Below are 22,923 nucleotides of genomic sequence, written 5' to 3'. Positions count from 1 at the left end.
CTATACAAAGAGTTGATCATTATGAAAGCAGACATACTGTATTATGTGTATATATATATATATATATATATATATACTTTTTTTGTATATATTTGTGTCTGGATTTTGATATAATTTCTATTTATTTTAACACTTTATTTATATTTCAGCCCATTTAAATGTTGAATATTTTAAGTTTTATTTACATTTTTTTATTACGATTATTATTTTGAGCTGTTTGTTATAGGATCTAATTACTACTATTTATTGTATAATTTTATTCAATAATATTATTTATAACACTACCTCTGTTGTTTCCTATATATATACATGCACATACGTACATATATATAGGCATACATATATACACATACATACATATATATGCATACATACATACACATATATATGCATACATACATACATACACATACGTACATATATATGCATACATACATGCACATACGTACATATATATATGCATACATACATATATATATATGCATACACATACGTACATATATATACATATATATATGCATACATACACATACAAAATACATACATACATACAAAATACATATAGACATACAGACATACATACATATAGACACACATACATATATACATATATATATATATAAGATTGACTTAAATAAATAATAATAAAATAAAGATTAACTAATAAAAAAATAAGAAAGACGACTAAAGACCACCCGCTATCACTGGAAATTACACATTTACACACACACCCACACACAGTTTCCTTACTTATTTCTTTTAAGTATGAATATATGAATATGTAAATGTGCACAAATATAGTATTGTGTCATTTCCTCTCTTTTCCCTCCACTCTTCACAGATCCACACCCTGCAGCTGTGCAGCAGGTCAGTTCCATCCCTCTTCTTACGTCTCCCTCCCTGTCTGGGTTTTCAGTTCTCATTAAAAAAAAAAAAAAAAAAACTGACCAAACCGGCTGAGAGAGGAAGACGAAGAAGGCATAATTGCTGCGGACTGCCACAGCCATGTACATCACACAGTATACTGATTGTTCCACTGTGGAAGAGGAGGGGGCAAAGACTTTCCACGCCATACAGACGCCCGACTGAGTATTATCACAGCATGTCTACAGCTCATCCACAAACACAAACTCTATCTCACTCTTTTCAGGCCTCTCTGTAATCTTTCCATGAAGTGCAGAGCAAACACAAGTTTCTATAGAGCTGAAAATGTTTGTCAAGAAAAAAAACATCTTTTAACCGTCAAGCCCTGGGTAAACACACACACACACTTAGTGCCACCGTGAATAGGAAATGATAGGACGACTGAATGGAAAAGCAGTTTGTACCAAGACAGGAACGCCCAACTTCTCTACGTGACACATGGGGCTGAGGTTTTTGGGAAGGTTGACCTTATCCCAGGTCCAATTTCATTTCTCCAGCTCTGTTTCCATAAAAGAAAAGGTCACTATTCCCACTAAATAAAAAAGACACTGTGACACTTTAAACATTATGCTTCAGTGACTATAATATACACGCAAAGTATTGCTATTTCCATTCCAAGGACTGCACAGGCTGGGAATATAACAATGACTCTGTGCAGAGGATATGGGAGCAGTGATTAGCCACAGGAAATGTCCATTCCCACAACAGCAGACTGATACATTACGACGGGAAATGTCTTGGGAAATGTCTATCACTGTTACTAGATTATGTGGTCGATTTTAACCATTCTGTTAATGTAGGACGTACTGGTTTTAAAGCGGGGGGGGGGGGGTGGTTCCTAATATTCCACCCCGTAAACAATTGGAATTTAAAACAACCCCACACCCCATTTGATGTGGACTCAATACAGCATTATTTACTTTACACATGTCTTACATTATAGCCAAGAAATTAGATCTATTCATTAATATGAAGACAGAATGTCTGCCAAAACTGTAGTGAACAACTGCACCGAGGACAAATGTGGTAAATGGGGTTGTACAATAACCAGTCCAGGCACCTTTTGTCCACATGCCAAAGCACTTTGTAATTCACTGTGGTACAAAGGAAGTAGGTGCATTCAGTCTACCAACAGACACGTTATATTGTAGTAAATTGCAGATATACCTAATAAAGCGGCCAGAGGCGCAGCTTGTGAACCGGCAAGGCAGGCAACTGCTTGGGGCCCGGAGTCGATGGGCCCCCCCCCCCGACACTCGGAGCCTGAGGGCTGTTTTTACTGAAATGTGCAGTGACCAGCCGCCTCCCGTCCCCCTTAAACAACAATGGCCGATTTGCAACGACGTCTCTGTAGGAAACCTCCCTAAAGGGGCCCCACCTCAAGTTAACCTGTGTGAAGTTATCATTCTGCAAATTGGAAAATTAAGAGGATTTACATTTTACAGTGTAATGCATATCTTTTTTTACTCAGTTTATATGTTTTTGTTCAGTTATTTACAGTATTTTATTGTTCTTTACATTTATATTTTCCCATACTTTTTAATTACAAGGTTTTTCCATGTTATTTCATTCATTTTGAAAAAACAATATTTTGAACTCATACATATTTCATTGGAGATTATTTGTAACATAACGGTGATGAACACTGGTTGGAAGGGCCCCCTGGGAATTTTTGCTTAGGGCCCCTACAGACACTAGAATCGCCTCTGAAAGTAGCTAGGGAGTTTAACTCTCTGTGGTACAATAAGCGACTCATGAGTCCTCCTCTTTCCTTTATGTTTAAAAATGCAAGTCCAGAGCATATAACTTTAATATTTTTAAATTATATCATACGTCAACAAAAACATGCATGACAGTTATTTTATATCCTAAACCAAAACATAATCAGATTAAAGTAATTGTCACACAATATACCCTCATGGCCTTATCACACACACACACACACACACCCTTACTACATGATAAAAACCCCACTGAATAATCTTCCTGATTTATTCAGTCACACAGGCACATCTTTCATCCTTGAAAAGTGAGGTAAATAAAAACCAAAACATGGCGAAACAAAACATGTGCCTTCTCTCTCTCCGTCCCCATACACATTCAGAAACACAGTTCAACTACATTTCCATGCATTTTTGCCCGGTCTCCTCAGTGCATGCTATAGCCTGCTATCATGCGATTTCAGCTGCCATAAATAGTGAAGACAAAAAAAAAAAAAGAGAGTACATGTTTAAACCTGCCAATATTGGAATTGAAGGTATTAAGACAGGAAGCACTCACCACCACATCCCCTTAAAATATAGTTGTTTTTTTTTCATTTGCAGCGCTGCACGTGTGGCAACACCGTAATGTTGACTTCTTACAGCAGCTAAGTCGTAAACCGCGTGAATTCAATGGAAAGGTTCAGAAGATCGACTCCGTATATATGAACCCGGGCAAATGAGCTGGTCAGTGTTTCTGACAGCATTCAAGGAGGCAGACATTTAATCTGTTTTCTTGTCAGCGGTCAGCTTGTCAGCTTGGAGAGCGAAGGTCTCTGCCACTATCAGAGGGAAGACTAAAGTGGCATCTGCATACACCTGGGAACAAACGACAACAAACAACAAAGCAGCGTCACTCCTCTGTGATAGTGTCATGTCTGTTATGCTTGCTGCTCTCAACTGAAACCAGTTCCTGGTTTCCATATCTGTGTTAGGGTGCTCTGATGGCGCACTGTGCCCTTGAATCAAATGCTGTGCAGACACTGCCACCATGAGGCCAAAGTTGGGACTGCAGCTCCTTGTTAACTTGCAATATCTGCTAAACCAGTGGTTCCCAAACTTTCCACAGTCCCCCTACCCCCACACATTTAAAACAAAAAATCTCAATGAGGCTCTCATGTTCAGAAGTTGCCATCTAACAAGAGGTTGAAGGTCCCATATTATGCAAAATCAACTTTTTAATAATTTAAATCCTTATATTTGTGACTCTGGAGGTCACCAAAGTATGAAAAAAGATGACTCACTCATGTTTTGTGGTCCTCCTCAGTCTAAGTACAGGAGATAAAACACGCGATGATGACGTAAGCGCTCCTTGGGACGTCACAAGAAGCTAAATTCCCAGAATTGTTGTCTCGCGGAGCTCCATTTTAAGTTTTCACCTAGAACATGCGAGAGTGCTGGCGAGGGCAACGGTAACCGAAAACCGGAAGTCCGCGAAAAGTTCTATTCTTGGCTCCGCAGTGCAGCACAGAGTGCTACACAAACTTCCATCCTCAGAATATTTATCTTTATCAGTGGATACATGTTATATATGACCGCAATGTGCCTGCTAGAGCCTGCAAATTATCACTTTTTCAAATGCTAACTGCTGTTAGCTCCCAGTAGCCTCTGTGGCTGATGTCATTTCCTGTCCCTTAAGTTTTGTTTTAATTTTTCTTTTTTTTTTTTTTTAAAAAGAGATACTATTTAACAGAGCTGTTTTGGCAGAGTGATTGAACTGCTGTGGTGCTTCATTTTAATGGTATTTTGACCAAAGCATGTCACAGACATGTTTATTAGGACACCAGGGAACTAGTTGGAGAAAAAGGATATAATATGAGACCTTTAACTTCTTTATCATGGCCTCAACTTAATGTCTACATTAAAAATGGTTGCAGATTGAAGAAACCCCCTGTAATGCGAGATTAAGTTCTTTCAGGCAAGGAAAGGGATAGGCTATCACCCAGATAAGCCGGGCGTGTAAGAACCTCTTCATTAAGCAAATAATGCATTGGAGTCGCTACAGGTCAGGTAAGAGTTTAAAAATAAAATAGTAAAAGTTAGTTTTAGATTATCTTTACAAGAGAAGGCATTGTGTAAAGGCTGACTGTCAAAGATATCTGAAAGGTATATGAAAAGTGAAGTAAATGAAGGAGAGAGACTTCAAAATGACTTCTGATAAATACGATAATCATGTTTTGACGTTGGTCTTGGTCTAGTCCTGACCAACACAACACAGGACACATATCGGTACCTTGACAGGTTTTGCATCTGCTCTGATCTTGCCCCAGGATACGGCCTCATCGGGTCTGGCCCCAGAGTCAGAGCCATCGTACTCTTGACCTGTGTTTACAAACACCGCGTAGTCGGCTCCATTCCTCTGGAAGGAGACAGAAATCAAGACATACAGTTTATGTTTGTTGTGCTCTCTCAATTTAAATGAACGTTGTCCCTGTTGCATCTTGATAGTGGCTGTGAAATCAAATGTACTTACCATAAGATTTGCATTGGCTATGTGATGTTTGACCAGCCCTCCTCCCAGAATGATCATTCCCGTTTTTCTGGCAAACACTGCATTATTGTTCATCTTGCGAATATCTGAAACAAAGTCCACATATAGTCCACATATGACCAACTAAGACCCTTGTGGTGATCTTGTTCTGTAGTAGTAATGTTAGTTATACCTTCGACTATATCCAATACCAAGCCAGGGTTCTTAAAAGTGTGGAAGTACATCATGTCTCCCAGAGAGCCGTCCGTCAGAGCAGGACTGAACACTGGAATATTATTCTGAAAATGGAATATAACAGCACACTACTGATCCATAGGCAAGGCCACACTGTATGTACTCATCAGAAATAGTGAGGGGAGAAAGCAGGACGAAAAATCATCATCTATTGTCAGAATTTGTTGCGATTTTGATGTGTTTTGTGTTATTCTATCGCCTACTGATCATGTCATTATTATTATCATTATTATTATTATTATTACAATCATTAATAAAGACAAAAAACAGGACTCACTTTGTACGCCCAGTAGTAGACAGAGTCCTTATTATTGATCTCCTTGCCGAGGCGATGAATCATTTTGGAGGGGGTCCAACGAGTTCCCTGAAAAAAAAAAAATATTTGCCACATCACATTAACAATATGGGCACCAATGCAGACACACATATACATAACTTTGAAGAAAGACTGATGATTTGTTGTGTAAAGTACATAACTAACTACCACTAGCAGTAGTAGTAGCAGCTGTGGGTGCAAAATAATCATTAAAAAAAAATATCCAAATCCACCACCTCTGTGTTCTGCTCCAGCAACATCTGATCCAGGATGGGCATCAGCCAGTCTTCAAACTTACAGTAGTTGTCATTGGGCACCAATAGATTCCCTATCCTACAAACAGTAAGGACAGAGAGATGGAAAAGAAGACAGGATGTTTAGAAGGTGAACATACTCGCACAAAGCTAATAATTTCTCTTGGTAAGAAAGCAAACAAAAAATGCACTGCCCAAGTGTAAAATGTAATGTTTATGGTAGACACCATGATCTGCGTAATTAACCTGTTAATCCCTTTGAGACGAAGATCCTTGCCAGGCAGGCTGAAATCTCCCAAGTATGTGTGAGACAGACATTTGATGAAGTCCTCCTCGATGCCTCCAGCTGTGGTAACAATCACATCCACCTAACAAAGCGAAAGAGATTATTTCAAATTAATGCAATGCCTCAGTACATTTTTTTATTTAAATGCTACGTAGGAGCAGACACCAGACATGGATAATTACTAAAAGTGTATGATTTTGTACCATTTTGTGCTCTGCCAAATAGCGAATGCTCTCTCTGACACCAGAGCTGATCAGGTTGGAGGTGTAGCCCAGAAAGATGGTGCAGCCTGTGCTGTGGTATTCGTCCAACTCTTTCGACTCCGTCTCCACTGGCTCAAGGCGCTTCTCTATCTGTGTAGATCCATGACAGGTTACAGACAAAGCAGACATACTTGTATATCTTGTTTGATGACAACAGAAAATGTACTTATTGTAATTTCCCTGATTTACATAAATTCAGAATGACAGAAACACTGCTTCTGGAAAGACCACCCACTGTATTTTGTGAAATTACAATACGTTGCCTAACTGCAGGATCTCACTGTACATGGCAAAGCATGAGCATCCTACAGTTTGCATTTCACCTGATGTTGAAAATTCAGGCTTGGTGATAGGGGACACCAAAATAAGATAAGATAGTACTATATTTGTTTAATTTACAAGGCTATTACTGTGTAAATAAATACTGATAAACCGGAGCTTTTTCAGACTTATCATAGCTTCATCATCTGTAGCAATGGAGTTAATAAAGTGGCTAAATTTGCAAGTGCATCTTGGCCAAGACCACTTCTTCCAGTCATACTCCCATCAAACAATAAAGTAAATCTAACAGTTTATTTACATGAATTATTTGGGAAAATGTTGCATGGCTGGCATTTTTACGATATATATACACAGTAAAGCACTTAGCAGTGTTAACGGAATGATCATCATCCCTTTTGAGGTGTAAGAGGTGATGTTACCACATGTTAAATTTCACAATTGCTCGACGTGATTAGCATCCAGTTACCATGGAAAACGTCCCATTATACACGCAAGCTATCATGAGGGATAGGAATAAGGTGGACAACGTCACAAACAACACTCATTCCTTTTACCATCCTGTTGATCTCCTTGATGGCCAAGCTCAAACTGCTGGCCTGGAAGCCTGTGGTGAGGTAGGACTTTAACACTGCATGGAGATCGACCCCCTGGTTGAAGTCATAGCCTCTGATTTTGGTCGTGTTCTCTGGCAGGTCGCAACTGGGCCTGAGGACGGCTTCTTTCGCAAGAGAGGTAGCACTGCTGGTCATCTCTTCAAAGGGGGGGGGGGGGGCGGGAGCATTAGAAGCATGGTTATAATCAAGCAGATGCTCAGTGATCTTTTTAGTCTGTGGTTACAGGTATCAGCAGTGTTCTTATAGATGCAAAGTAAGTGCACTACTGAAGGGTTGACCACTTATCAGCCTGGTCGCTTTATTACTTCATCTCACGGAGTGTTTTTGGCAGCTCTGTGTGTCTGTTTAAGATTCCGCGATTGCTGCACATGCCAATTATGACAAGAAGAGGCTTGTTGCTTAAATGGGGTGGTCTGCCATCTCTTGTTTTTTTTATTTTGGTTTCAGCTTCTACCAAAGTACTAATCACCTATTCAATGATCCACATATTTGATTTGGCAGATTTTTACACCGGATGCCCTTTCTGACGTAACCCTCCCATTTGGTTTCAGGTTCTAGCCCCACTACTGTGCCATTTACAGTAAAACTACATGATTCGATTGTAGTGAGACTGCTGCAAACAGTGTAGATCATGAACAAAAACATAAAGTGCCCTTAAAAAAAACTTTTGTTGTCTCATGACCCATTCAGTGATCCACATATTTGATTCTGCAGAGATTTTTACACCGGGTGCCCTTTATGAGATACTCCTCCAGTTTGGTTTCGGGTTCTACCCAGTTTGTGACTGAAGTAATTGGTAATAATAACAAATATTGTGCAACTATGGCACTTCTGCTGAGTCTCCCTCATTGGATCCCACCACTGTGCCATTTACAGTAAAGCTACATGATTCGATTACGTACAGTATAGTAGCTGAACTAAGACCAACTCTACTAGCTTTATATTAGCAAAGTTATCCAAATCTGAATCAGGATTACAATATGAAACAGCGTACAAAACACAGGCTCCATGTGCACCAACAAGCTAACTGTAGTTTGTTTTGTCGTCACGACTGTCTTTAAGCACGATTAAACAAGTCAGGACGGGTCAAAACCTACCGGTTCTTGAAGAGACGTACGAATATGAAGCTGGATAAGCGGAGGACTGCAGTCACAGCACAAGAAAGAGGCCGTTATGGAAAGTTGCTCGATTAAAAACATTCCATGGACGGCTTGAGGGCATGGATGTATGAGGGTGTGCGTCAGCTCACACTAAGGAAAGTGTGGAGGGACAAACTTAACTAAATTGCCTTTGCGCAATCCTCTTTAATTATATAAAATAGTCTAAATAAAATCGATTATGTGTGGCGGGTGTTCTGTATGTCCATATATGTGTACACACACGTATTAAAATCATGTATATAAATAAATGCATATACACATTGAACGTGTGTTTGTGAGAAGTGCGCGGTTTGATGACGACATTATCGTGCACCGGAAGTAGTGTCAGTAAACAGGTTCGCCGACATTCGTCGCAGTGGTTCAGCAATAAAATCAATTTAATGCGTTTACTGGTTGGGAATTCTGAGTCAGCAGTTGCCAAATACTGTCTAGCTGTTTTTTGTTTTTATAATTTTATACATCAAAGCACTGGTCTCCTCAATGGCACTGATGTAAACACAGGTACGAATGGAGATCGCACTTCAAAGTCAACGGAATGAGTGCTTAGCAGTCCTCGTTCTTATTACATTATCTCGCACAATGCACATGAGCTAGTTTTAAGTGTACATAGCGACAGTTGTCTCCATTTTGTTGCACATACACAAGGGAACTATGGTGGACATAGACTCACAGATAGGAACGGACGACCACGTTTGACAATTATTTGAAGCAAGCTAACTGTGCTGCATTTCACTTGTGGTCTGTTGTATTATATTAATAGACTTTTTTTTTTCTTCTAAATATTGCCACGGTGTGTTCGGCTTTATGTACATCGATTACACCGTTTAACACATGCAGCCAGCAAAACAGTATAGAGGAAGTTTGGCGTTGCTTCACCCTGCATTTGTAAGCCAGTGGGCTTGTGCTGAGATAAGACACATTCAGGGGAAATATGAATGAATCTGTGGCATTGACGTACGATGAGCAGGGTGCACCGGACCCAGTGGAACAGCTACGTAATGAGCCTCCAGATCTAGAGGGGTAAGACTTCGATTCATCCTCAGTTAAGTGGCAGTTGGTGACATTGATAAACGATGCTTGTCCTTGTATTCCCATCCAGTCCTCAGCCTGCTGGTCACCAATCTTCAGCAGGTGTGAGCCCCTCCTCACCTTTGGCTGAGACAAGCGGCTTGTTGTCTTTACCATGGGAGCTGATCATCCAAATTGCTTCACACCTACCTGCACAGTGTGTCACCTCTGTGCTGCCAAAGGTAAGTTAATTTAGTTTTTGACAATAGTTATTGTCATATTAGTTCACACAATGCTAGCTAAGACTATCGGCTCCACGCAACACGTTTCTCAGGTATAGCTGTGTTTCAATCTCACGTCGCCCGCTAACATTCCCACACTGCCCACTGGAAGTGACTGGTTTGTGTCAAGACAGAGACAACATCAGCATTGTGCTATCAAACTGTTGTTTATCCGTTTGATGGGATATGCGCTTCTTGCATGCACACATTTGTAAATGTACTGTATATATTTGTGAAACTTATAGTTATGTCTTTTTGTCTGTGTTATGTGGTCTTGTAATGGTACAGTCTTTCAAAAATGTCCCATCATGCCATAGGGTCAGAATCTTGATTTGACAGACCTTCTAGATTTAAGACTTGTCTTGATACTTTTCTCCTCTTTTTAGGTCTGTCAGGCATTAGGTAGTGTGAGTAAGGACATCACAGCTTGGCAACTCCGAGCTCACAAATTAACAGGAACCCAAACTCCCTTTCCAGTGGGGCCAAAGGAGGATTTTGATTGGCCTACTGCTTGCCTCGAGATGGAGCAGCTGACCAACAGCTGGACAAGCCACACGCACCTTTTAGCCAAACACAGCCAACATGATGAGGATGGAAGGTATCAAGTGAGGCAGCAGCAACGGGCAGTTCACGACGGAGAACCAGTTCCAGAAGGACAGGGCGATGGCGGAGGGGCTGAGGTAGAAGGGGCACGAGTGATTGCACCGGAGGCTGCATGCAGTGGTGATGAAGGGTTGGAGGTGGCAGTAGAAGGTGAGAATGGTGACATCCAGCCCACACCACCAGCCCTGGAATGCATCACCATTCAAACAGACCACATCGCCCAGGTTGACTCGGTCCTCCTTGTAGGAGGAGAGGGAACAGTTTGTGCCACTGGTTCCAGAGACTGGAATGTTAAACTGTGGGATGTTCACACAGAATCTAGTGGTACGCTGCTGCACAGTTTGGGAGGTCCAAGGAACTTCAGTACTCATCAGGGCTGGGTCTGGTGCCTGGCATCTCAGGGATCTCTGCTGGCTTCAGGGGGCTTCGACAGCACAGTGAGGCTGTGGGACCTGCAGTCAGGTGGTGCAGAGAGGGGTCTAATCAGAGCCGGGGCCACTGTCCTCTGCCTGTCCTATCAATCAGACGTGTTGCTCGCTGGGACATTTGACAAGAGGATCAGCATGTATGACACCAGAGGTGGGGGAGTGTTAAAATATAACTTGCATGATGATTATGCTCGAGTTTGCTTTTATGGACATAGTACACACTTAACACTTAAATCAACATTTGTTTTGTTGCGTTTTCTCCTGGTCTTTTCTGCCAAGTCACATATTTTTATGTCACAATATCATCTGCAGCGGCTGAACCCCTGGTGAAGAGTCTCCGTCTCCATGGTAATGCTGTAATGTGCCTAGCTGCAGATGACAAGTACATCATCTCTGGGAGTAAAGACTGTAGTGTGGCTGTGTATGACCGTAGGGCAGGCAAAGGCTTGAAGAAAATTCAGGTAGATGCACTCGGAACACTCGCATGGTTAAAAAAAAAAAAAAAAAAGGCTGTGATTTTCCTTTGTACCAACATAAACTCCAACCAACCTACCCATTTCTAGCTGAAGTCGTACTTGCTGTCCATGAGCTACAGTGGCAGTGAAGTATGGGCAGGAGACAACAATGGCTTGCTCCACTCCTATTCCATGCAGGACGGAACCTTGAAACCCCTGCTCCAATTTGATGTGGGACACAAAGCTCTGATTACTGGCATCCACAGGTCCCCTGGGACCCTTTACACTTGTTCATCTGATTGCACTCTCAAGGTAGAAAGACGTTCCTTGTTACATCTATGTGGCCAACTTTGCCTCAGAATGACTGATTTTAAATCCCTGTATTGCAGGTCCACGTTCCATGTGCGCCTCCAAGGACGTTATGCACAATGTATCATGAAGCCGGAGTCAACGGGGTTAGTGCTTTGTATTTAATCTAAATATAATTAAATATTGCATTTATCATTTCTGAAATGTTTATCTGCTTCATCACCCTCTTACCCATTCCCCTCTTGTGTCTTTCTAAAACCATCAGCTCAGTGTGGATGCTGGAGTCCTTGCTGTAGCCACAAGAGACATGTTTGTAGAAGTCTGGAGGCCCAGGAAATGAAAGAGCAACACCTGGAACAGAGTATGTGGCAATTTAGTAAAAGCAGGAAGAGGCCAAACCTGAAGCCTTCAGTAGATGCCACCACACTGGTCTTTCACCTTTTTTTTTTTTTAAGTACTACTTACATACAACATTCATACATAAATAGCTCTCCCTCACAGTTTGCTGGGTATATTATTATGCACATCTTACAAACGAAATGAACAAATGCAAATTCAGACAGTGGGTACAACACCATGGTGATACACTTTATTTTATTTTGCTGCACAGACAACCGACGACTGCTTTATCCCCCACATGAAGGTCACAGGGCCACTTGACAAAGGGAGCGGAAGAGGAGGAAAAATCTTGCACAACACGAGGAGATATATGTTTAAAATGTGTAACACATCTTTTTGAAAAGAGTGCTACCAATTGTGTAGCCATATTGCTTTTGAGAAATCTCTACAAACAAACATATCGGAAAGATATTGCCAATACTTGTCAAAGGTGGGCTTGTGCACCCGCAGGCATAGCTCCTAATTCCCCTAATTTGCATCTGATTGGCTGACTGCGTAAAAGAGCAGCTACAGCGTGGGTTGAGTACAGAGATACAAAGGCTCGCTTAAGCTGTTGGACAGGCCCATTGAGTATTTTTTTTCTCTCTCTAATTGTTAGGGAAAAGTAACTGGTTTTACATGAAAGGTAAGAACCGGTATTCTACAAGAAAGGTGAGTTTTGGTGGACACTTAAATAAAAAATGGAACCCGACAAGGACTTAATGTGTCCCGTAATGATGAAGAAGAGATGGAATTAAGACAGAATACTGAATATGTTAATTAGTAATTGGCATTAACGGTGAACAATAAGTCTATAGCAGGGGTCACCAACGTGGTGCCCGCGGGCACCTGGTAGCCCGCAGGCAGCCAATACGGTGCCCGCGGGCTCACTTCACTTCACCCCACTTGCATGTATCCGTATGATCGCTCAGTAAAATATCTTTGATATTGTTTATAAAAACTGGTTATCGTTAGGAGTAAGCACTGGAATGAATGTGTATGCAGTTGAATGCATAATATTAATAATTTAAATGGTAAACTAATAAAAAAAAAATGTGGTAGCCCTCCATATTATTCTTTAGCCTTCAGGTAGCTCTCTGTCTCAAAAAGGTTGGTGACCCCTGGTCTATAGTAATAATAATACAATGGGTCATATATTCATTACAGGAAATGCAACATCACAATGGAATATGATATTTTAATATATTTTGTCCAGTGTAGAGGCGTTTTGGCCTCTGGGGTTTTGAATTCGAGACCCCTGATTTAAATGGTCAGTTACATTTGAATGAACACAAATCGACTGAATACAGTACAGTGAAATACTTGTATCCAAGTCCTCTGTGACACACTGATTGTATCATTTTGTCTTCAAATGTCTTGTGTGTCTTCACTATGTCTATTTAGTTGTCACACATAGTATGTAACCATAAATCTTGTACAATAAAACTTGACGGATACATTTTGACAGACACTGCGAGACTGTTTCCATAGAAGGTGTCAATAAACGGTCTCGACAACAAGCACCCGAATCATTTGTTGGATTTCTTCACAAATCAAATGGATCACGTTTGCTTGATTTGGGCAGCTCCCACCGTGACAATTTGTTCTCAGGACTGTCAAAGCAGCACACAGGTCTTCTTATCTTTGAAAGGATTGGATGAGCTGGCGATGCCAGTGAGCAGAGGGTCACTGTGTCTGTGCTCCTTACAGTACTGGATCAAGTCTGCTGCTGTCAGGGATATCTGCTGGGACAAAGGTGAACAGGCTGGCTTCAACTAGATTCCAAGCATTACATTCAGACAGAGATATGGATCATTTTAGTACACTTAATAAATGCACATGAGCAGCTATCAATTAAGATTTTTTACATACCTTGATTCTCTCCATGCTTGCCTCGAGCCGAAGTTGATCGATCAGTTTGTGTGTCTGAACAACACTGTTGCTGGTGCACGTCTTTTCTGACATTTCCCCGGTGTAAAGGCTCCAAAATTCCTAGGCTCTGAGTTTAGTGACCTTCTTCTACACCTAAAACAGTAGCTGGAAATCGATTCAAAGTTGTTTTTCTTCACTGTACCTCATCCAAAGAGTCCGCTCAGGTTGTGCACAAGTGTCCAGTCAGAGAAGCATCGGGCTTTCCCTTTTGACCTGTAACCCCTTTTGATTCAGCGTTGCCAGTGGTTCAAATACTTTTTTTCATGTGAAAGGTCATGGAACACAGCGGTGGAAATGTCACAAACATCACAGACTGCACTTTACAGACACTGAAGTAGAAAATATTATCGGGCGAGGCATTCGGTTGTGCTTCAGGTGTCTGTTTAGTGTACACTTAAAAGGATTTGAAAGCAATGTTAGGGCATGTGTGGTAAAGCAGAGATTAATTATTATGATGGAAATAAACATTTTAACAGGTCTGTGTGAACATTTTAAATGCAGTTTTTTTTTTTTTTTTTTTTAAAGCAGCAGTTACTGTCCGTTTGTCCACTATAATGATTGTAATCAAACCACTGATCATTTCAAATTTTCATATATTATTCGCAGTTAGCAGGGTACACCCACAGACAGTATATTTATAGTGGATGTAGTCTTCCCGTTTGCTGGAGGATGCCAATGCAAAAGTAACATTGAGGCTTGCGTTTGGAAAAAGAAGTCCATTTGAAATCAATGGGGAAATGGGATTACTTGTGTGTGATTGATACGTGACATTTGTTTGATGTATTGCATTTATTTCTCAAGCAGCAGTAACTCATTTGAGTAGCACAAGCCTGACAGAACTGCAGCCCCATTTCTGAAGAACAAAAAACCTGTTTAAAAAAAAAAAAGCCCAATATTTGTTTTACATGTATTTTTAACATAACTTTGTCCTTCTGATCAGGGCTGCAACAGTTACCAAATTAACGGCCAATTATTTTTGGCCATTAATTAGAGCCAGATGGAATTAAATAGTAAAAGTAATGCATCTAATTAAAAGGCACATTTAAGATGACAAGTCATCTCTAGCAGCATCTATTTATATAGGAGCCATATTATACCATAGGTGGTAGTGGCTGAAGGCATCACTATGCTAGGCTATCACAATGCATGATTTCCAGAGTCCAATTTATGATATGCTCTTTAAAACCATGTGCAAAGTTGGACTGGTCCCGGTCAGTTTGAGTTGTTTTCGCAACCGATACCGAGTCATGTTTGACAAGATTGATTTACAAAATTTACTGAAAATCATATGAACCCACTCGAGCTTTGAGATGTGCCCATTTTTTAACTATTCTGAATGGTAACCCAGATCTACCTTACATGCCTTTACTTTAACTGTAGGAAACTCATGTTCCTTTGTCCAGCACTTGAACACAAACCACTCTTGCAGCCAACTGCATTTGTGATCATTGTTTGGTTCGAATGCCAGCTGTTAAACTGCTCCTCAGAAAAAACAAAAAACAAGTCAACCATTAAATCAAGAACAAAGGTTTTACTTGATATAAAGAGGGCAATAAAAACAGGTTTTCAATGTCAATCATTACAGGCTGAAACAGCTGTGTCTTAGGGTTAGGACTGTGAGCAGAGAATTTGGGGTTTAAGTTGCGTCATCTCCTTCCCGGGCACAAACGTGGTTCCGCAGTACTGTAGCCTTTCTTACAATGAATGTACAAATTATTTATTCGTTACCTTGCGTGATTTTTCTCTCTTCTCCTTTTTTTTCCTAAAACAGATGTTTTTAATGCACATAGCGTATGCTCTGAAAAGGTTTTAGCGAAATTCTCTGTCGTTCCATGTCAAAAGGCAGCATTCCATATACATAGCAATCATGTCAGTGGAGAAGTCCGTTTTTATTCTTTGTTTAAAAAAAAAACAAAAAAAACTTTGTGTCATATTCTACGTGTGGTTATTTGAACAAACATTGACTTGACAAAATCCACAATAAACAAAGTAAAAGACTTAATGTATGAGTTGCATTTTTTTTTTTTATGTTAATTATAATTCATTTTACTGTGTTATAGCAGTATTGTACTGCAGTTATTATAATATTATTCCCTCCAAATAAAAGTGATTGTATACTATAGTTTCCTTATGAAGCATTACTTGCATTGATTGACGTGCAATTCAAAAAAATAAATAAATAAAGACAGTGCTTTTTATGATGCAAATAAGTGAAGGTATATAGGGAACGTGCTTCTTTTTTGTCAGAAATGCCGACTCGTCGAAACATGTGCGTGCTGTGGCTTCTGCTACTTCTCCATGTCTGTGACGGGAAATTCAGAGTCGACCTGTTCAGTGAGTCACCCCAAGCAAGCGCATAACCATCACATATAAATTATATGATATTTGCAATGCCCATGTTATTGATGCACTGCAGATATGCGATGAATGACCTTTGTGCTGTCAGGGCCTTGGGTGATTCTAACTTCTGCTCTCCCACAGAGAGCACAGACCAGCCACAGGAGGGTAACGTGAGGCTGGTTGGCTCCCAAAGCGCTGCTGCGGGCCGCGTGGAGGTCTACCATGACGGCCAATGGGGGACAGTGTGTGACGATGGCTGGGACATGAAAGAGGCCCATGTGGTGTGTCGCCAGCTCCACTTCCCTGCAGCAAAGTCTTTTGAAATCGACAAGGACTATGGACAAGGTGCCCTTCACTTCCATTAATGGCCCACCAGAGGGCAGTGAAATGATTGCTATGAGTGAGGGATTTGTCGAAAGTTAACATGAAAAAAAAAAAAAAAAAGAGAAAAAAAAAAAAGTAATAAAATTGTATGGGTAATGGGGGCGGGACTAGATAAGCTTTGCTTCTCCCGCTGTCCCTTTCGGTCATGTGTATGAATGTAAATGCTGATGTATGCAGATGTTGATTACTTGTCATGCCCGAAATAAACGAGTCATTCATTCATTCATTCATTCATTCATTTGTGAGTTCAGATGACCGCACAGATTTTGTCATTAGAAAGGATCTGTGTGAAGTGTTAATCTCATAACAATCAAACAAATATATATCCTTGTTAATTTCACAGCCTCTGGACCCATTTGGCTGGATGAGAATGATGGCGCCTGACTCACACCCCGGGGTTGATACAGAAATCAAGTGTTCATCGTGTTCTTGCCATTGTTTTTAAACAATGAGTTTGTGCTTCAGATGTGATTGATGGTTTTAGTAATAATAATAATAATGATAGTAATATCTACCTTGGCAATACGGAGGCAGACAACATGTCACCCCACCTTTGGGTCATGGTTCTAATTAAGCTATTATACACACCCGGTAACTTCCTGCAACTGTTTCCAAAACAGTGATAATTAATGATAATGAGTGGAGAATACGAAGAACTGACATCATGACATCAAACTTCATTAATCCAGTCTGGTGACATTTTCTCTACGGCATACCATTCCACTCCTCCACCAAAGAAAGAAACATTACAGTAGGCAAATGTGTCCATTATCTCCTGTCGCACACAGGCATCATTAAAACACAGCAGAAGAGAGACACACAAACTTTTCTGGGCATGATGGCAAATATTTAGTCTCTTCCATTGTTGAGCATTTTTTGCCTGGTTCCCTTTTCCACAGGTAAAAAAGAAAGAGTGTATTGTTGGTCATTCATTCGTATTAATCTGACTTTTAGGAAATTGTTTTGTTACAGTTGCTCAATACTCAGACTCAATACATTTACAGAAGAAGAGCACAAGAGGAGCACACACATTACATTTAAAAAATAAATAAAATGAATTAAAGAGCGCCAAAAAGTTAAGATTAAAATTAAAAACAAAAATGACTGTGGGAAATAAATTGTTTTCCTGTTCCCGTGGATGGGTTTAGTGTAAGGTTTTCTGTATGTTGTTAAAGATAACAATTAACCAAAAGTCAAGCTGTGAACAAATGATGGGATCGTAAAGCAGGGGTCGGCATGAGGTGCACAGGATGACGTGTGGGTCATAAAGAAAGTGGGTTGTCTTGTTGTAACTTGCTTTGATGTGACTGTATATATGTTTGAGCTCTCTGAAGCAACGTGAGAGAACATTTAGACCAGCTTTGGAACAGATTCTCTCCTTCATGCATGAAGTAAAGACACGATTTAACAACACCGATGACTCCAATGAAATTTCTTTCACATTTTGGCGACGAGGATGGGATGGACGTTCCACTGCTCAGGCTCTGAGTTCTGACTGAAGGTTATTACCGGTAAGGAACATTTCCACTCCACCAAGGAGGAGGAATTCCGCCTGAAGTCAGAAACAGGTACTGACCAGTGGACGCTCCATCTATTTAAAAGTGAGTACGGTGTTTTTTAAATTGGGTAAAACCTATAGGTGGACAGTTGTAATTCCTTTGTGGTAGCTGTCCCGATATTCTATAATTCCTTTGTGGTTTGAATGTCGATATATTCTATAATTCCTTTGTGGTTTGAATATTTGGTCCAGTGTAATTCCTTTGTGGTAATCGGGACCGTCTCATGTAATTCCTGTGTGGTTTTGGAGACAAGTGCACGAGTGAAACCTAGGTAGACGGTTGTAATTCCTGTGTGGTTGCTGTCAAGATATTCTATAATTGCTTTGTAGTTTTGAAGCTCTGAAAAAAAAAAAAAATTTAGTAGAAAACAAAAGGGTATATAAATAGATCAATCCTAAATTAACTGAAGGCAATGACTGTCTTGTGAGGGCCGAATCATCGGAGAATTAGTTTTGGGGGGTTGCAAAATACCACCTCGTTTGGCTTCAAGACCGAGCAGGTATATTGTTTTTGGAAGTCGACTTTAAAAAAAAAAAAATTTTAATTGAGATTGGAAACCATTTCAAATTTGGCCTAAGTGTTTTGTATTGTTCTGTTTTGTTCTATGATGTTTTCATGTCTGTGGCTGGCTTGTGTTGTTTTGTGTATGTTGATCTGAGCTCAGTCTGCAGAGCTTGTGTGAGGAGGAAAAGTTGCATGGGGTTGTTGCAGGCTGTGGAGCCAGAATGACTGTAAGTTGGGGGAAAAGGAGAGGAAATGCCTCTATAACAAAAAGATAGACCATGTCAAGAGCATTGGTTTATTCAATGTTTGATCTGCTGCAGGCAGATGTTATGTTGTGTTAAAAAAAAAGGGCAGAGAGGAGAAGTGTGAAGTTGTGTGAAGTTACAGGAGAAAAGGAGATGTTAGTTTGTTTTGGATTGAGGATGGTAATCAAGTGTTTTGGGGTTTTTTTGGATGTTGAAAAGACTGGTATAAAATGATAGAAGTTGATGGTGTTGGAGTAAAATGGTGACTGAACTGTTTCTAAGTGCTGATTTTCTTGTGCTGAACAAGAAGAGCTGCTTCTGTGAGGAGAGTCTACAGGCTGGACTCAGTGACAGAGAGACAGAAAGAAGGGGGGTTTCAGAATAAGAAAAGTAAGGTAATGAAAGATTGTGAAAGTAGTAAGAAGGGAAATGTGTTGAAATTGAGGTTTGTTTAAAATGTTTGAAATATATATACATAATAAACAATAAAAACAACAGTAACAATAAATTAATTAATTAAATAAATAATTGATAGGAACTCTGTATTTTGTTATAAGAACTATATATTTCTTGTCACCATGAAGATGATGATGTGTGGCTGGGGCTGAGTTAGCTCAGCTTAATTTGTTCCTGTGTTTTAAATGATGCATGTGATGGTTAATGAAAGGATAATTGTTTATGACGAAGTGTCCCTGATCAAGACACTCAGTCATTAACAGCTCCTGATGAGAGTGTGATATGTAGAGCATGAATGTGAATGGGTGAATGGGAGACTTGAAGCTGTTCAAGAGTGCTTTGAGAGGCCCAGTTGATAAATGATAATATTAATTTTTAAGATGAATGTGACATGATTTTGTGTAAAAACAAATGGTTTTGTCTCATTATAGGAAAGGAAGTGTGCTGAAGGATGTTGTTGTGATGTGAAAATGATTCAAGTGGTTATAAACTAACATATAAATCTGAAATATATTCCAGTCACTATAGGGTTAAAATAATTAATTAAAAATAAGGTAATCTAGAATAAGTGAAGTTAACTGTGTGAAGAAACACCTGAACACAAAATCTAGGTGACTGACGACCCTGATCCAATCAATGACTCCACTAACAGACCTGACTGACGAACAAGGAAACAATTCTGAAAAAATAACTTTGAGTGTCTGTGTGAGTAATTTGAAGAGTGTCTTGAAGACTATGTGTTTGTGCTCAAAGTTTTCCAAAGTGTGTTTAGGTTTGAATCTGCCTCCTCCATGTGCTGTCCCCAAGTCTGCACTGCACCCCCTCCTCCCTCAGAGACACACACAGCAGGACACCTACAGCTAAATGACAATCCAACTCTACAGGAGGTAGAAGCTGTGTGTTGTAGGTGTTTTAAACTCAGATGGGCCAACATCTGACCGGCCAACTGGTCGACATCCCCAGCTGTTGGATCAGTGCGGTTCAACATGATGGCCAGCCTGGCTGAAGATGTGCTTGCTGTTTTCACCTTAAGAGTGTGTTGGCCTGAGATTCACAACACAACACTAAAGGAGGGTGAGTTAGCAGCTGACTACTGTACACATATGGACTCTGTTTTCACAGCTCATTCTGACATTAACGCAGACAATGAGGCATACGATGACCTGCTCGTTCGTGTCATGGTTACATGTGTCAGATGGGAAACTGGGACCATAGTGAATGTCTGGACACACGTTCTGCACGTTCTGAACGAAATCAGATAGATTTGGACTCTAAACAAACACAAACACTTCAGACTGCTCAACTGATACTTTGACACCTATTCCTCCACCGAGGAACGAAGACAAACTGTTAACATTGAGGGAGAACAAAGACACAGAAGTGGCATGGGTGTGTCACTCATGCAGGACCGGGAGATCCCAGAAGGCGTGGATAAACAATTCACAGAGAAATTAATCAGAACAACTTTTTGAACAAACTGATTGGAAAAAATGTTTTGTTTTTATGTTGTTTTATTTTTCTTTTGTTGTATTCTGTATTCTGAGACTTGGAAAAAAAAGTGAACTTATACCAATATGTTTGCAGTAAAGAGTTTCCCAAATAAATGATGTTGACACTGTGTGTCAAAAGAGAGGAATGTGGGAAATAAATTGTTTTTCTGTTCCCGTGGATGGGTTTAGTGTAAAGCCCAATTTATACTCCTGCGTAAAGTGCTCTGCGTAGCTACGCAGAGTCCTCTGCGTCGACGCAGAACCTGTCGAAGAGCCTCTGCGTCGTCTCCGGGTGCACGGAATATTTTTTAAGTGTCCGTCACTCCATCAAGGGACAACGGAGACGGCAAGAGCTGCGATTGGTCCTCAGGACAGGCCGAGCTAAGCTGCTCTGTGCCGGCTCTCAGTGCGCTCCGGGCGTCCTGACAGAGGCGGAGCTGATCCCCGCCGATAACGCCGCTGCCGAACTATAAATACGTCATATCTTAACACACACAGCACATGTTTAGACTCTAAATGGCCAATTTCTCGCCTCAAATTATCTTAAAACTGCGTTCCGTGACACAGAAAAGTGAGAAACGGCCACTTTTTCAACAACAACAGTCTTTCTCTCTCTTTCTTTCTCGGACGCCATTGCTCACTGTAGCCAGAAGCACAACAACCTTGCGCAGCGACCCCTACTGATCGGGCGGGAAATTGCAGCGAGTGTCCGTCAGACGGATAACGCATACGCAGTCGGAGAAGTATAATGTGGCCTGAATTAAAGAGCGCCAAAAAGTTAAGATTAAAATTAAAAACAAAAATGACTGTGGGAAATAAATTGTTTTCCTGTTCCCGTGGATGGGTTTAGTGTAAGGTTTTCTGTATGTTGTTAAAGATAACAATTAACCAAAAGTCAAGCTGTGAACAAATGATGGGATCGTAAAGCAGGGGTCGGCATGAGGTGCACAGGATGACATGTGTGGGTCATAAAGAAAGTGGGTTGTCTTGTTGTAACTTGCTTTGATGTGACTGTATATATGTTTGAGCTCTCTGAAGCAACGTGAGAGAACATTTAGACCAGCTTTGGAACAGATTCTCTCCTTCATGCATGAAGTAAAGACACGATTTAACCAACACCGATGACTCCAATGAAATTTCTTTCACATGACACAATTAAGTTGCTTCCTATTATTCTCCAATGCATAAAAGAATCTCTAAAACTGTACTGATGTTTGTTAATCTGCACATCTTTTATTTTTTTAACAACTACAAACACGGCAGCTGACAGACTCATGTTGATGCAGCTCAGTGAATCCAGTATATTTTATTCCCCCTCTCCAAAACCTCAGTCCTCTTGCTTCCTCTTTGCGTCCTGCAATGACATCCTCCATTTATTTTTATTTTTAAGCACTTCTGGTCTTGAAAGTCTGTCATTTTGAGGTTTAGGACAACCCCACCCCCTCCCCCCTTCTGCCTTTGTAGTGGCTAATGTACATGGGAGCATATCTTTGACAATACGGCCCTGCCCTCATCTATTGAATTAAAACCAAAATGTTGATAAAATAATCCAGAATTAGAAGAGTAGAAGCATGTTCTAAAAGGAGATGATCTGAGCAGAGCCCTCAGTGTGACGGACGATGACTGTTTGGACTGTTTGGTAAATTGCAGAAAAAGACACAAGTATAATTTTCCCCTTGTTTTTATCTCAGATGTGTCACTTCCTTTCTGGCCCACACCCACCATACGTGTTGTTTGATCCCATCCCATTTGTGTCCGTGTTAACGTCAACTTTCCACCGACGAGTCATGCAAGCTTACAACATTTCGAACAGTAATACATCTTCCTCGTCCCGCAGCTGGAATGTCAGATTAATACGAATTAATACAGGTGAGATCGTGACAAGAGGCTTGGAGTCGCTGTCTGTCTGGAACCCGTTCCCCAAGTTTTACCCAGTCGACATCCGACAAAATAATTGTAAGTAGCTA

The 22,923-nt window shown here is 40.5% G+C and overlaps 2 protein-coding genes across 2 annotated transcripts; one reads left to right on the top strand and one right to left on the bottom strand.

The window, feature by feature from the left end:
* Positions 1–2,736: 2,736 nt before the first annotated feature.
* dhps (deoxyhypusine synthase) lies at positions 2,737–8,650 on the bottom strand. The gene is made up of 10 exons (XM_083897053.1): positions 8,522–8,650; positions 7,365–7,561; positions 6,469–6,618; positions 6,226–6,347; positions 5,962–6,058; positions 5,687–5,773; positions 5,348–5,453; positions 5,158–5,261; positions 4,918–5,043; positions 2,737–3,503 (listed from the first exon to the last, which is right to left on the bottom strand). Exons 2-10 carry the CDS (start codon positions 7,557–7,559, stop codon positions 3,408–3,410), a joined length of 1,083 nt encoding a protein of 360 aa, XP_083753179.1. The 5' UTR covers positions 7,560–7,561; positions 8,522–8,650; the 3' UTR covers positions 2,737–3,407.
* An 837-nt stretch (positions 8,651–9,487) lies between these two features.
* On the top strand, positions 9,488–12,543 carry fbxw9 (F-box and WD repeat domain containing 9). The gene is made up of 7 exons (XM_083895794.1): positions 9,488–9,604; positions 9,684–9,834; positions 10,260–11,055; positions 11,217–11,365; positions 11,468–11,671; positions 11,749–11,814; positions 11,934–12,543. Exons 1-7 carry the CDS (start codon positions 9,516–9,518, stop codon positions 12,006–12,008), a joined length of 1,530 nt encoding a protein of 509 aa, XP_083751920.1. The 5' UTR covers positions 9,488–9,515; the 3' UTR covers positions 12,009–12,543.
* The last annotated feature ends 10,380 nt before the right edge of the window (positions 12,544–22,923 follow it).

The sequence above is a fragment of the Microchirus variegatus genome (assembly GCF_963457635.1).
Source record: "Microchirus variegatus genome assembly, chromosome: 10".
Classification (NCBI taxonomy): Eukaryota; Metazoa; Chordata; class Actinopteri; order Pleuronectiformes; family Soleidae; genus Microchirus; species Microchirus variegatus.
This window is presented reverse-complemented; position numbering and strand designations above follow the sequence as displayed.

What these genes read in the sequence shown, in the direction of transcription:
- dhps (XM_083897053.1), bottom strand. Translation starts at nt 7,559, where the DNA reads ATGACCAGCAGTGCTACCTCTCTTGCGAAAGAAGCCGTCCTCAGGCCC. An exon ending in TGCTGGAGCAGAACACAGAG is followed by an intron (nt 5,774 to 5,961) that starts GTGGTGGATTTG and finishes TTTTTTTTTCAG; the next exon opens with GGAACTCGTTGGACCCCCTC. An exon ending in TAGCCAATGCAAATCTTATG is followed by an intron (nt 5,044 to 5,157) that starts GTAAGTACATTT and finishes GTCTCCTTCCAG; the next exon opens with AGGAATGGAGCCGACTACGC.
- fbxw9 (XM_083895794.1), top strand. Translation starts at nt 9,516, where the DNA reads ATGAATGAATCTGTGGCATTGACGTACGATGAGCAGGGTGCACCGGAC. An exon ending in GAGCCTCCAGATCTAGAGGG is followed by an intron (nt 9,605 to 9,683) that starts GTAAGACTTCGA and finishes ATTCCCATCCAG; the next exon opens with TCCTCAGCCTGCTGGTCACC. An exon ending in CAGCATGTATGACACCAGAG is followed by an intron (nt 11,056 to 11,216) that starts GTGGGGGAGTGT and finishes TATCATCTGCAG; the next exon opens with CGGCTGAACCCCTGGTGAAG.